General features: G+C 44.0%; 1 protein-coding gene across 1 annotated transcript; it reads right to left on the bottom strand.

The window, feature by feature from the left end:
* Positions 1-1580: 1580 nt before the first annotated feature.
* On the bottom strand, positions 1581-2261 carry bhlhe23 (basic helix-loop-helix family, member e23; the record flags this gene model as incomplete). The annotated part of the gene is made up of 1 exon (XM_080535192.1): positions 1581-2261. Exon 1 carries the CDS (start codon positions 2256-2258, stop codon positions 1581-1583), a length of 678 nt encoding a protein of 225 aa, XP_080391318.1. The 5' UTR covers positions 2259-2261.
* Between the last annotated feature and the right edge of the window lie 13496 nt (positions 2262-15757).

Below are 15757 nucleotides of genomic sequence, written 5' to 3'. Positions count from 1 at the left end.
AGTGAGACAGGAGCTGGAATCGTGTTAATAAGTGGCCTGGGTCAGGGCCCGCCAAGGCCTCGCAATCACCCAAATAGCGGGAGACAGGTCCTGAGAGCCCGGGGCGGCTCTTGCGCCATCGACCCCTTCAGCGCGCCAACGGGCCCCACCAGCCTGGACCGGCTTTTCGGGATACAGAAGTATAGCATCCTTTATCCTTTTACGTCAAACGTTTATTATGAAGGCGGTGGGGGGTGATGGGGGCAGCACTCCCTAAGTTTCAAACTTATTTTCTGGAACTCATTCCAGATGTATGAGTGATATATATTAGTTTTTCAGTGTCATACCTGGGAGTTCTTGTTGTGCTTTAAGTTAATTGGCCTATTTTATTAATTAGGTCTGACAATGTGACACACTACCTACAAATGAGAATTGGTGGACGATGTTGTAGTGGTGCTTTGAATTTGTCAATATAAACAGATGTAATAACTTAGAATAGGCTATAGTGTCTGTTGTAAGGTTTCGAAATTAAATGTTTTCTTCATCACACGAACAATTTCGATGATTGGCATATTGGTCTTTTGAATTTTAGTCAAAACATTGTTATAGGCGACTTTAACAAATTGCACAACTTAATAAGCAACGTAACTATTATATTAACTTAATTAAGATATAGCGTATGAATTAAAATCAATCAATATTAATACATATAATGGTAATTTAGGTCTATTTAAAATGATGGTGGCCTAAATAGCCTACATAATGTGAAATACAGTCGAGTTACGTGAATTGAAGTTAGAAAAAAATAACAAGTCACATTCAAGCATAGATATATGTTTTAATTATAAAGACATATAAACAATATATGAAATTCATGTTGCAACACAACCAAATGCTTCGTCTGTTCAGGCTGTTGTTTTGTAACTAATACCATGATAGCGTACTTTGATCAAGTAGCTTTCCACAGTTGTAGGCTACAATACAATCATGTGAATATTGTGCAATAACAAAAAAACAAAACAAAATCCTCAATACATATTTTCAAAAATATATTACATCATATACGAGTTTTCCCCCATAGCATCAATTACAGTAAGGGGAAGTTCATTCATTATCGACAGTGCTGCAAAAACTCTTAGTTGGAAAGTTTACATTGGATCGCATTCATGTTAGAGCAGTCCATGTTAGTCTCTTTTGTTGTCGCATGGTGTTGCATAGTTCACAAAAATACGAAATGGAAACCATTCTAAACTTTTGCAAGGGATCTATCCTTAAAATATCAAACTGTCGTTGAACATGGTCAGGCATATTTGACTCTGTGGGAGAGCAGAGAGAAACACATTTTTAAGGTTTAAAAGTGATTTGTCTACTAATTTCCTAAATTAATCTTGCCTTCAGTAAACAACGGTTGTATTTCCACCTTTTTTGTTAAATCTGGATGAAAGATCAGCAGTTATTTAACAGCAGTTATTTAAAAATATGTTAGGATTACGCATTAAACTAAAGTCATTTCCCCACAGAACGTTTTTGAAATAACTAGGAGAGAGAGACCAACATATGGATGCAGGGGCGTGAAGTTCAGGTAAACAACAATAATTAAATCAAGGCTTGTCGTTGCAGTGTTTAAAGAGACTCGAAGGTGTTCCAGAGTACTTCTCTGCGCAGTTGGCGAGCGCCGAGCCAGAGAACGGGTACACAGCCGCCTGTCCAAAGGGCGCCAGCGCGGTGGGGATCGGCGAGGTTATGGTCTGTCCCTGGTTTAGATACGCTACCAGCCGCCTCATCTCCTCCAGAGCCTGCCCCTGCATGAGGATGTAGTTCTTGGCCAGGAGGAGGGTAGCTATTTTGGAGAGTTTCCTCACCGAGGGACTGTGGGCGTACGGGATAACGGAGCGCAGGCCGTCCAGCGCGTCGTTGAGGTCGTGCATCCTCCTCCTCTCCCGGGCGTTGATGCTCAGACGCAGGGACCGCTGCTCCTTGGGCTTCTTGGAGAGGGGACCGCCGTGCTTGTCGTCGTCGAACCCCGAGCCCCTCTTCCGGGGGTGAAGCGGGTCGAAACCGTCGTCGTCGTCGCTCGTCTGTTCCCCGCCGCTTTCGTTGGACTTGGTCGTCTGACCCGAGAGGAAATCGGCGGCTGGTGTGAGAGGATAGCGGCCAGGAGGACTTCCAGTGCCGTGGCCAGGGCCAAAACCGAACGCTCCCTGGCCGTAACGCTGGGTCAGGTCCAGGAGAGTGTCGTTGCTGATGGACTTCAGCAGGTTCTCTTCTCCAGCATTCATTTTTCTCTTAACACAAATAAATATGGGCTAATAAAATCTAATTCTATCGAAATGTGTTCCTCTTCCTCTGTGGTTGTTTTGTTCTGGAGAGTATAGCCTACTGACACAATCCTCCAGAGTCCTTCTTTTCAACACACTTTCCCTCTTTCTTGGAAACAATGTGGCTCCTCAAATTAGCAGCACTGGTTCTGAACGGAGTCGGCCTCTAGACGAATTCACCCCCTCTCTACATACATGTAGGCTAAACGTTCCTCCCCATGCGCGCATACGCGTCGAAGAACGACTTCTCTAATTGCGTTGCGCCAAGCGACGTTGAAACGCGTAAAGACGCCTGAATGGGACCGGAGCGCGTGTCTCCTTGCCGGTTCCTCGCGTGCGTCTTGCCCTCGCCCTGGGCAGATTGTGACTCGCGCTCTGTCCCACTCGCGCGTTAGTAGGAGCGCGAGGCCCGCCGGGATTATCTCTCCGTCCAATCAGGGGCCGTTTTAATGACTCGGATAGAACGCCGGTACGGTCCTAATTCAATCATTATCATGATCATGATCAGTGCAACACGACAAACACGTCATTCCGACACAAATGCCGTGGCGTCAGATATTGAGATATGTTTTGACGAAACGTTGGGGACATTGGCCCCTCATGTTTCTAAAACCTATAGCCTGTTAACAATCCTATGCTTGAAACTGCACTAATACGTGTTAACTTGACACTGTAAGCAGCAAACATTGACGGTTTGTGTAGACCATATATCAGGCTGAACACAAACATATCAGCCTACATGTGCATACCCATAACTTCTCAATGTAGGTTGCATTTTGTTGAGATTAATTTAATTTTAGATTTTGGAATCATATTCAGCTGAACATGTCGAACACACAGCTCCAGATATGGTGTGTCAATCACTCCTGATGGTCTGCATGGATACTTCGTTAACAAATCAAACATAGCCTATATGGAAGTATGATAAGCAGCACAGCCTCTATGCGCATGTACAAATTAAATATCACATAGGCCTTGTGCCTCATAACCTTTACTGATGTGAAGTCAACACAACAATGTTCATGTTGTGAGCAATTGCAGCTTTTATAAACACATCATAAACCCCAGTGTACAAACAATGACCTCGTAGGCCTCCTTACTTCGTTGTCACAGTGTAAGGGATGAGGCTGCTGTATGTGGATCAGGGGGGTGTTTCAGGACCATGGACAGCTCCGTGGTTTCAGCGACCAGAGACAGATGAGAGAGAGAGAGAGAGAGAGAGAGAGAGAGAGAGAGAGAGAGAGAGAGAGAGAGAGAGAGAGAGGGGGGAGGGATAGAGAGAGAAAGAGAGAGAGAGAGAGAGAGAGAGAGAGGGGGGGGGGGGATAGAGAGAGAAAGAGAGAGAGAGAGATGGAGAGGGAGAGTGGGAATAGGAAGGAGAGAGAGTGGAGAGCGGAACCGTGATGTCGACCCGATGGGTGGTATTAATCCCATTGCCTGGACGAGCACCAGAAACAGGGCTTAGGGAAGGGAAGGGAGGCCCAAGGCGAGGTTCACTATGCACATTAGCAGTATCAGCATCAAATGCTCATTAGGGAAAACTCACAGCCTGTTGTAAACTTACTGCATTTCCGAAATGTTAACGGACTGCAGTTTTGGTGCATACAGGCTATTGGATACCGATATAATTAAGTAATAGCCCAATGCAAATATAAACAATAGTACAACATAATAACTACTACATCCTATTATTAATAGCGTTGAGACAGTGATAAACAATACAGTTTAAACAATACAGACAGTGTCGTGACTCGTGGGATATAGTTACCACGCTAAGCCTGTAATGTTCTTAAACAGCTCATACTTAGCTTTTTACCTGACACGTACGAACGAGACGAGATACTCACTGTTATGATCTCCTCACTTTACCTCCCCTAGTCTGTGTGAGTGGGCCTCGAATACGCTTTCACCGACCAGCTTCATCCCTCACCGTTACAAAGTGAAACACTGCCACCCGGTGTTTAGTAGGAAACATTACATTTCTACAATAACTGTTCTACTCTAGTTTCTTAGGAAAAGGACGACAACATGAGAATAAATAACGTTTTTGGTCGACACTCATAGGCTATTGTTTTCAGAATATTTTCCCAACAACTCAACAACTGAAATAAGGTTTTAAAATAGTTAAGATTCCAACACACTTTATTCACTAAGGACATCAAAGTGAATGATCAGCAATGGTACAACACAGTAGGTTACAATTCAATGACTTTGATAACAATTATTATCAATAATAATGGACCATTCAGCAGACAGGCAGATCCAGAGTGAGCAAACAACCTCCATTGCCATGAGGACGTAGTTAGTTAGTAAATTAGGTAGCTAGTTAGTTTGTTCGTTTGTTCGAAATAAGTCAGTACAAAATAAAAGTTGTCAATGCTCACGGTCTCAGTTTTTGGTGAGCATCACAAAACACATAACAAAAAAAGAACCATCCACAGATTCTACACACAACAATAACAAAAATAGACTCAAAATGCTCAGTTAGGATTGCCAGTGGTAACTATAAGAATCTACTGTATTTTTTAAACTGATTTTATTCTGGGTTTTTTAGATATGACCTGGTAGAGCGTTCCATTCAATCATAGCTCTATACATCAGGTTTCTCCTTCTATCAATGGCCCCGGGCCTGAGCTAGATTACTCTTCCTGCCACGAATGGTGGACTGATGATTCACATGCTTAGCATTCAAATGTATTGATTGTAAGTCGCTTTGGAATAAAGCGTCTGCTAAATGCAAAAAATGTAAATGTAAAATGTAAATGAATGAATGAATGAATGAATGGTCTTTATTGTCATTGATATAGTACAGGTACCAAACAACGACATTTGGGAGGGGGGGCTCCCCTGGTGCTAGGAAAGAAAAAAAAGAAGAAAAAAAAAGAAGGGAAAGGAGCTGGTTTACATAAATAAAGGCTATGTACACTATCCACTATACTATACTGTACAAATAAAACACTGTGCTGTACTCTATGCTATGCTATACCTATTCTAACATTTCCTATTCTCTGCAACCTTATGTACCCTAGGGTTGTCATATTGCACATAGTGTTATTGCACATTCATTTAAAGTGTCGCAGTTTGCAGGCTTGAAATTTACACATTTGTGCCTCAGCACTACACCTGATTTTCAATCCAGCAGCTGTCATCAATCCGTCCAGACTGTCCAGGGCCCAGAACCTAGGTCTTTGCTGTGTTCAGGGCCTGGATGGCCCTGGGGTAGAAGCTGAGCTTCAGTCTGTTTGTCCTTGCGAACATGGTCCTGTATCGCCTGTTCGAGGGCAGCCGAGCAAAGTGTTCGTACCCAGGGTGGGATGGGTCTCTGGAGATCTTGGAGGCCTTCCTGAGGCAGCGTGTGTTGTACAGCTCTTCCAGAGAGGGGAGGGGGGCGCCGGTGATCTTCTGGGCCGTTCTCACGACTCTCTGTAGCGCATTCCTCTCTGCGGCTGTGCAGCTGGAGAACCAGTTGCAGATGCAGTAGGTGAGGATGCTCTCCACTGCGCAGCGGTAGAAGGCCACCAGCATCTCCTGTCTGATGTGGTCTTTCCTGAGGACTCTCAGGAAATGTAACATCACTGCAGGTTGTTTCAAATGTGTTTTGCTTTTGGTTTTTGGAATAGACCTATCGCCAAGCCACGCCCCAAAATAGAAATTGTCCAATCATATCACAGCAAAAGTCACTACAGGCAGAAAACTCGGACAAACAACTCGCTAATATCTGATGGTGAAAAGACGAAATATTATTGTAATCTTTAAAAACATGTCTATTACTTACTTGTAAATCAGAAATTTGAAATCTGTAAATTTTAAGTCATTGAATGTCATTCAGTCACGGTCGGTCAGTCAGTCACTGTCAGTGAAGAATTTGAGCGAGCGTTGTTTGTTTGTCCGAGTTTTCAAAGGGGGCGTGGCTTAGCGATAGGTCTATCGTGTAGTTATCAATGGTGGCATGTCTGGTGGGGTATGTGTGTGCTATCGGTTGTTAAGTCGTGACGTATTTCCGGGTCCAAAGTTGGCTGAGGCGCTGTCTTCGAAATGCCGAAATAATAATAATAATAAATTATATTTATATAGCGCTTTTCCGAGGCTCAAATACCCTGACAATATGGAGAAAACGGGAAAGTGCTGTGTCCCTTGTTGTATGGATAGATCCGAGTCTAAAAAAACGATTAAACTGTCATTCTACCGCTGTAGTTCACTGGTACTCTGGTGCGGGGAATTTCTGGTTTGGACCCGGAAATGGCTAAACGTCACTTTTGACGTCAGACTTAACAACCGGATACAATCAGACAGGAATTTTCAGAACATTAATATATTTATATATTTTTTTACAAATGAAAGAAGTGATGCTTTTAACTTTGACTGCCAGCCATGTTCAGAGCGAAGAGCTCCACACTGCCAGACTTTTGGGGCATTTTCGCTGAACTTTGAAGACCCACCAAATATTGACTTTTCGGACTACATAAACATTGAACATATCTACCAAAACTTTAGACTCTCTTCTTTCATCAGAAAAAGAAAGTTTGTTTCTAGCCTCTTTGAGTGTTTAGAAATCGGCCGTAGAACATAGGGTGGTTTCAGCAAAAACACCTGATTTTGACCAATAAACAGAGAAAACGAGCTTTTTCTGCAGAACTTTTTTTAATTTTATTTTTTTCTGCACTTTTTCTGTATCATCCGACTCTGAACTGTTTGAAGAGTCGCGCGATGGCCGCGCTGCTCCGCGCTGCTCCGCGATGCTCCGCGATGCTCCGCGCCGCAATGCTCCGCGCCGCGTTTGGCACATACCCTGATCCGTTTCGCCATTACTACAACCCACAGCAAGCCACTTCCTTCTCCAGGCTTTTATCGAACTACTGCCCCCATCTGGGACCGAAATACATTACACCCAAGTCTGAAATTCACTCGCTAGGTGTAGAACATGTCAATAACGCGACCCCGCGATTTTTTATTTTTTTTCTATAAGACGCCAATTGGCGTCTTTGGCAGTCAACGTTACTATTCTATAAGACGCCAATTGGCGTCTTTGGCAGTCAATGAGTTAATATCTCATCAACGTTGAGCCAGATGTTTATCTTTGCTCTCATTGTACACTGCAGGGCAAGCCGAGCTACTGCTCTGAACCCCTTGTCGCTTCCCTAGATTTGTTTTAGTGACCAAACCACGGGCAGTAAGCTAAAAGCTAACTGCGTCTGTAGGACATTTTTGGTGAGATGTGGTGTTAAAAAAGAAAAGCATCTCTTGACTACAGATATGTTTCTTCCCATCTTTTGCACAAGTGAGTCTATGTTTTGACTATGTTAGTTTACACTCCAAAGTTACACCAAGAAGCTTTGTTTCCCGTAACTGCTCAATAGCTCAGCATTGTTCATCGCCAAATTCAGCTGTGGTTTATTACTTAATGAGTGTTTTGATCCAAATACAATGCTCTTAGTCTTAAATATCTTCAGGACAAGTTTATTTTCAGTGATCCAGTTAAATAGTATCTGCAGCTCTTTGTTGGGGCTGAGGTGATTTCCTTAACTGTTGGTGCAGACATGTTAAGTGTTGAATCATCTGCATACATAGACACAGGATTTTTTTTACAAGCAAGTGGGAGATCATTTGTAAAAATGGAGAAGAGCAGTGGTTCAAGCGAGGAGGCCTGCGGAATCCCACACTCACTGTATAAGTCTTTCATTTGAGAGGCTTCAGTTAAAAACAACAACTCTGTGTTCTATCAGGTAGCTTTCTATCCACGCTAAGGCAGATTGAGTAAAGCCATAAGGGGTCATCCCTATGTTCCCCGGGTCCTATGTTCCCCGGGTCCTATGTTCCCCGGTTTCTTAGCAAAAAAAAAAAAAAGGGTTCTATGTTCCCCTCTTCCGAAAACTTCCGAAAAAGGGTTCTATGTTCCCCGCTTCCGAAAAAGGGTTCTATGTTCCCCGCTTCCGTATATTCCCCGCCTGCCGTTGTGTCAAGCGACCCCAGGTGTCGTTATGTAGTACTGCATTATTTTTTTTTAAATTATTTTTTTAAACAACATACACAAATACATAATTATACTGTTTTTTTCATTATTTTTATTTTTTTAAACAACATACACAAATACATAATCATACTGTGGATTACTATGTGTACAACATTATTATATGAACAAAATGATTATATGTACAAAACCTTTTGTAGGTAGGACACTATTGGACCTCGGCCCAAATCTAGTACTGAACCTGACCCCCCATGCTAAACCATTTGGAAGTACAGTATACTAGGACTCCAATTCAGACACACTGGGGGGCTGTCACAAATCTACTAACTCTAATCAGCCTGGTCTCACACGGCAGACGTCAGAATTCGACGTTGATGGACAAACGTCGAATTCTGACGTGACATTTGCATCCAAACGTCGAATTCCGACGTGACATTTGCATCCAAACGTCGAATTCCGACGTGACATTGGGGTAGCTCGTTCTGATAGCGCAGGGGTGCGCCTGTTATGTGCGCCTGTCGGGGCTTCTCTCGGGATTATTCCATTTTGAATTGGAAACCCTATGGTTACCCTAACCCTAATTCCCGGGTAGAAATATTCTCTCGCCCCGCTGTCAGCGGGAGTTTCATCCAGGAAGCGGTTCTCTGAGCAGCAGCGGTGGGGGGGGGGGGGCGTCGCTTACGGCCGAAAATCTCCGCGTCACAATGGGTTATAATTCCAATACATATGCTTAATCTGCTCTATTCATACATTAATCTGCTCTATTCATACATTAATCTGCTCTATTCAGACATTAATCTGCTCTATGTATACATTAATCTGCTCTATTCAGACATTAATCTGCTCTATTCAGACATTAATCTGCTCTATTCAGACATTAATCTGCTCTATTCACACATTAATCTGCTCTATTCAGACATTAATCTGCTCTATTCAGACATTAATCTGCTCTATTCACACATTAATATGCTCTATTCAGACATGAATCTGCTCTATTCACACATTAATCTGCTCTATTCAGACATTAATCTGCTCTATTCAGACATTAATCTGCTCTATTCATACATTAATCTGCTCTATTCATACATTAATCTGCTCTATTCATACATTAATCTGCTCTATTCAGACATTAATCTGCTCTATTCAGACATTAATCTGCTCTATTCAGACATTAATCTGCTCTATTCAGACATTAATCTGCTCTATTCAGACTTTTTAGTTGATCTACAAAATGTCTTTGTATTCATGTTATAATGTTCATTATCACTTTGTTTAAGGCCTGATATTGGCCATCGATTGCTACTGTCTGGATATATTGTTTGAATAAAAACACCTGAGGAAACTCTTTGTTTTGTCACAGTTGTATCCATGATGCACTTTCTTTAATCCATGCATACAATTTCAAATTTTGGGCCGCTACCCACACGTTTAGCTGTGTTGCTCATATCCACAAATGCATGATCCTTACAAGTCATACCTCGTTGTAAAAGTGACTCTTGTAAAAGGCTCTCTCCATGACCTCCATGATCACAATTGCATGCTGAACACTCTAAAAATTGAATGGAGTCTCAGTCATGTACCGTTAACAAGATAGAATACGAAAAGCATATTTATGGTACCTCGTAAAACGCTCATCAGGGGGGGGGGATCCGTCGCTTATGGACGAATATCTCAGCGTCACAATGGGTTATAATTCCAAACTAAATGTTCCCATGATAACAATAGCATGCTAAACAAACTGAATTTTGAATGGAGTCATAGTCATGTACCGTTAACGAGATATAATACGAAAAGCATATTTTTCAATGTCGCTCAAAACCGCACAGCAGGGGGGGGGGCCGTCGCTTATGGACGAATATCTCAGGGTCACAATGGGTTATAATTCCAAACTAAATGTCTCCATGATCACAATAGCATGTTAAACAAACTGAACTGTGAATGGAGTCATAGTCATGTACCGTTAACGAGATATAATACGAAAAGCATATTTTTCAATGTCGCTCAAAACCGCACAGCAGGGGGGGGGGGCGTCGCTTATGGACGAATATTTCAGGGTCACAATGGGTTATAATTCCAAACTAAATGTCTCCATGATCACAATAGCATGCTCAACAAACTGAACTTTGAATGGAGTCATAGTCATGTACCGTTAACGAGATATAATACGAAAAGCATATTTTTCAATGTCGCTCAAAACCGCACAGCAGGGGGGGGGGCGTCGCTTATGGACGAATATCTCAGGATCACAATGGGATATAATTCCAAACTAAATTTCTCCATGATCACAATAGCATGCTAAACAAACTGAACTTTGAATGGAGTCATAGTCATGTACCGTTAACGAGATATAATACGAAAAGCATATTTTTCAATGTCGCTCAAAACCGCACAGCAGGGTTTTCGATTTCGAAGACGTCACTCACTGTGCTACGGAAACTGGCTAGTTACTTAGGGATTATATTATGGGATATGTGACACTGTAACCTAGAGACACACTGCGCTGTTACGTGACGTCCTGCCAATGGGATGTACAGTATTGTCCCATAGGTTGGCATTTTGATGCTTGGTCTTGGAAACAAACACCATGTTTGCACAAACATAGTTTTTTTGTTGTTGTTGTTGGTTGCAATAAAAGCCTATATTTTGGATTGATATCTCTACTGTATTTATTTGATTTCGTTTGACAAAAATATAGAAAAAATATTTAATAATGTGTATATATATATCACTGGTGTTCTTTTAGGAATATAAGATTTTCAATTCCATCTCGAAAATGATCTATCTAGGGAGTTATATAAAATGCTGAGACAATACTATGACATTTATTGTGTTCTTCATTATTTCCAAGTCATCTTAAGACCCCCCCCCCAAAAAAAAAAAAAAAAAAAAAAAAGAGTCAAACTTTCATGCAGTACTACATAACGACACATGAGGTCGCTTGACACAACGGCAGGCGGGGAACATAGGACCCTTTTTCGGAAGCGGGGAACATAGAACCCTTTTTCGGAAGCGGGGAACATAGAACCCTTTTTCGGAAGTGGGGAACCGGGGAACATAGGACCCGGGGAACATAGGACCCGGGGAACATAGGCATGCTCCCAGCCATAACACTTGAGTTTCCTTAATAGCAAACTATGATCAATGAGATCAAAGGCAGCACTGAAGCGGCATCCCCGTACCTCATCCCCTACCTTATCCCTCATCCCTCATCCTTCATCCCACTTCCCTCTATCACTGTCCCTGGGGGTCAGGCTCCCCCAAGCCTTGTGGTGTCTATTGCAAAGCAACTCTGGGGGCAGGATGGCAAATTATTCACTATCAACAAAACCCAAGTAAGCAAGACAGAGACTGTCAACCCAAGAAAGAGAAACTCACTGGCATGGTAGATGTTACATGTTATTCAGCATGTTAGAACAGGAAGAAAAACAGCCAAGCATGGTCAGAACTAATATTGTCCAGAAGATGGCAATATTGTCTATAAAGTGTCCATTTTAATTCTGATGGTCTTTGAGAGATAGGCTACAGCATAGATATCAGTGGCGGACTCAGGCTGTTTGAAGGGCAGGGGCGAAATAGTCCTCATCCTTGATTAATATCAACATTATGTAGTCTAGGCCAGGGGCGGATTTAGAATTGTAGGAGATCCGGGGCTTAGCCCAGATGGGTAAAGAAATGTGCGCGCAGCGCGCTGGAAAAATTGGCGCTTTTTTTTGCTGCGACACCACAAACTTCAACATATCACCACCTTATAGTGGACAAAAGGCACTGGAGAACACTTATACCAGGGCTCAACATTAAGGCTTTTTATATAAATTATACATCATTATCAAATCAATAGTTGTCAAATTAGTTATTTGCACTAACATACACTCACCAGCCACTTGCACCGGTACACCTTGCTATTACCAGGTTGGACCCCCTCTTTTGCCTTCAGAACTGCCTTAATTTTCGTGGCATAGATTCAACAAGGTGCTGGAAAAATTTACAGATTTTGGTCTATATTGACATTTTAGCATCACACAATTGCTGCAGATTTGTGCCAAGAAAATATCCCCCACACCATTACACCACCACCACCATTTTCGCCCAGAGAACTGATGCTCACTGGATATTTTGGTCTTTTTCTGACCATTCTCTGTAAATACTAGAGATGGTTGTGCGAGATAATCCCAGTAGATCACGTTAGCGTGATGTTCTCAACTATGGGAGCACATGGTCATGTTTAGACCATTGGAAGGGCAGCCAATAATGAATGAATGGTCTTTATTGTCATTGATATAGTACATGTACCAAACAACGACATTTGGGAGGGGGGGCTCCCCTGGTGCTAGGAAAAAAAAACTAAAAACAAGAAGGGAAAAGAGCTAGTTTACATAAAATAAAGGCTATGTACACTATCCACTATACTATACTATACAAATAAAACACTGTGCTGTACTCTATGCTATGCTATACCTATTCTAACATTTCCTATTCTCTGAACCTTATGTACCCTAGGGTTGTCATATTGCACATAGTGTTATTGCACATTCATTTAAAGTGTCGCAGTTTGCAGGTTTGAAATGTACACAGTTGTGTTTCAGTATTACACTTGATTTCAATCTAGTAGCTGCCATCAATTTGTCTAGATTGTCCAGGGCCTAGAACCTAGGTCTTTGTTGTGTTCAGGGCCTGAATGGCCCTGGGGTAGAAGCTGAGCTTCAGTCTGTTTGTCCTTGCGAACATGGTCCTGAACCGCCTGTTCGAGGGCAAACGAGCAAAGTGTTCGTACCCAGGGTGGGATGGGTCTCTGGAGATCTTGGAGGCCTTCCTGAGGCAGCGTGTGTTGTACAGCTCTTCCAGAGAGGGGAGGGGGGCGCCGGTGATCTTCTGGGCCGATCTCACGACTCTCTGTAGCGCATTCCTCTCTGCGGCTGTGCAGCTGGAGAACCAGATGCAGATGCAGTAGGTGAGGATGCGCAGCGGTAGAAGGCCACCAGCATCTCCTGTCCGATGTGGTCTTTCCTGAGGACTCTCAGGAAGAAGAGCCGCTGTTGTGCCTTCTTGATGATGGCTGCTGTTTTGGTCTTCCAGGACAGGTCATCCTGTATGTGCACCCCCAGGAATCGGAGGGTTGAGACTCTCTCCACGCTCCCTCCATCGACGAGCAGGGACCTCAGATTTAATAAGGCACATCCTCTCATTTTTGCCACTCAAAAGGGCACTTTAGTGGGATGTTTTTCAACTGTGGGGGCACATGGTCAAGTTTAGACCATTGGAGGGGCACCAGTAGGGCATGTCCTCTCATTTTCGCCACTCAAAAGAGCATTTTCGCCACTCAAAAGGGCACTTTAGCATGAAGTTTTTCAACTGTGGGGGCACATGGTCAAGTTTAGTCCATTAGAGGGGCACTATTAGGGCACACCCTCTCGTTTTCGCCACTCAAAAGGGCATTTTCGCCACTCAAAAGGGCATTTTCGCCACTTAAAAGGGCACTTAAGTGTGACATTTTTCAACTGTGTGGGCACCAGGGGGGCGTTCAAAATGCCTGCCTGTTCAAAATATACAATGACATTTCCCCATTATGAGTGCTATTCAATTCCACAAAGATTTTGTTCTTTTTGTTACTAAACAAACCCCACATTTTTATATAGAGAACAGAGTTCTTCTCTATAATATATAGGCCTAATGTTTATTGGACATACATCAACACCACAACATAGGTTATTACATTTCTTCATTATGCAAGAAGAAGAAGAGAGAGAGAGAGAGAGAGAGAGAGAGAGAGAGAGAGAGAGAGAGAGAGAGAGAGAGAGAGAGAGAGAGAGAGAGAGAGAGAGAGAGAGAGAGAGAGAGAGAGAGAGAGAGAGGAGGACACAGACAGAAGTGTCAACAGACAACATAACAGTCAGAGGGCCTTAGCTGCAGCTCCTCGTTGCCATGGTAACTACAGTCAAGAGCACCATGCAAAGGTGGCACGCCATTTGGCACTGTTGGCGCACGGGAGGCTGCAGTGGCAGCCTGTGACCACACGGAGGCAGTGCAGTATCTTCAAATCGCTGCTGAATCTTCTGCAGTTCGACGACGCCAAAATAAAGCGGATGCTTTGACACACGGACGTGCGTGCACATGCACAGAAAATACATAATGTACATGCATACATTCGTATACTTCATGCGGAGAGGCCGTCAGGTTTGTTTATGCATTCACACACTCAAATCTATCATTACAGTCTAGGAGAGGCTAACACTGAGACAACTTGCTGAGAAGATTATTACAAGGCTACCTTGGTATAGAAACATGTAACGCACAGGAATGTTGATGCATTTTAAACAAGCTGCTGTAGAGTGCACATTCATTGAAATGTTGGTTGACCAGGATGCCCTGGTTGTGGAAAAGATGGTGCTGGGCTGGGCTGGGCTGTACAGAGATGGACTACTAGGCTAGGCTGGGCTGGGCTGTACAGAGATGGACTACTAGGCTGGGCTGGGCTGGGCTGGGCTGTACAGAGATGGACTACTAGGCTGGGCTGGGCTGTACAGAGATGGACTACTAGGCTGGGCTGGGCTGGGCTGTACAGAGATGGACTACTAGGCTGGGCTGGGCTGGGCTGGGCTGTACAGAGATGGACTACTAGGCTGGGCTGGGCTGGGCTGGGCTGTACAGAGATGGACTACTAGGCTGGGCTGGGCTGGACTGGGCTGTACAGAGATGGACTACTAGGCTAGGCTGGGCTGGGCTGGGCTGGACTGTGCTGGGCTGGACTGTACAGAGATGGACTACTAGGCTGGGCTGGGCTGGACTGGGCTGTACAGAGATGGACTACTAGGCTGGGCTGGGCTGGACTGGGCTGTACAGAGATGGACTACTAGGCTGGGGTGGGCTGGGCTGTACAGAGATGGACTACTAGGCTAGGCTGGGCTGGGCTGTACAGAGATGGACTACTAGGCTGGGCTGGACTGGGCTGGGCTGGACTGCATGGGTTGTACAGAGATGGACTACGAGGCTGGGCTGGGCTGGACTGCATGGGTTGTACAGAGATGGACTACTAGGCTGGGCTGGACTGGGCTGGGCTGGACTGGGCTGGGCTGAGCTGGGCTAGGCTGGGCTGGGCTGTACAGAGATGGACTACTAGACTGGACTGGGCTGGGCTGGACTGGGCTGGGCTGTACAAAGATGGACTACTAGGCTGGGCTGGACTGCATGGGTTGTACAGAGATGGACTACGAGGCTGGGCTGGGCTGGGCTGAGCTGGGTCATAGATGTGGTGAGATTGGGTGATAGAACAGAATAGATTTCAGATGTAGGCTAAAACATATTATTCCATATGTCACGTGTGTGTGTGTGTGTGTTTGTGTGTGTGTGTGTGTGTGTGTGTGTGTGTGTGTGTGTGTGTGTGTGTGCGAGAGAGAGAGAGAGAGAGAGAGAGAGTTAACCAATCCTTATGCAGTAGAGGAGAAACTAGGCCTTGGTTTCCTAAGGGAGCGACGGAGCTCTGAACAGGATGAGGCTT

This window comes from Nansenia antarctica (assembly GCF_963989245.1).
Source record: "Nansenia antarctica genome assembly, chromosome: 6".
NCBI classification, from domain to species: domain Eukaryota; kingdom Metazoa; phylum Chordata; class Actinopteri; order Argentiniformes; family Microstomatidae; genus Nansenia; species Nansenia antarctica.
This window is presented reverse-complemented; position numbering and strand designations above follow the sequence as displayed.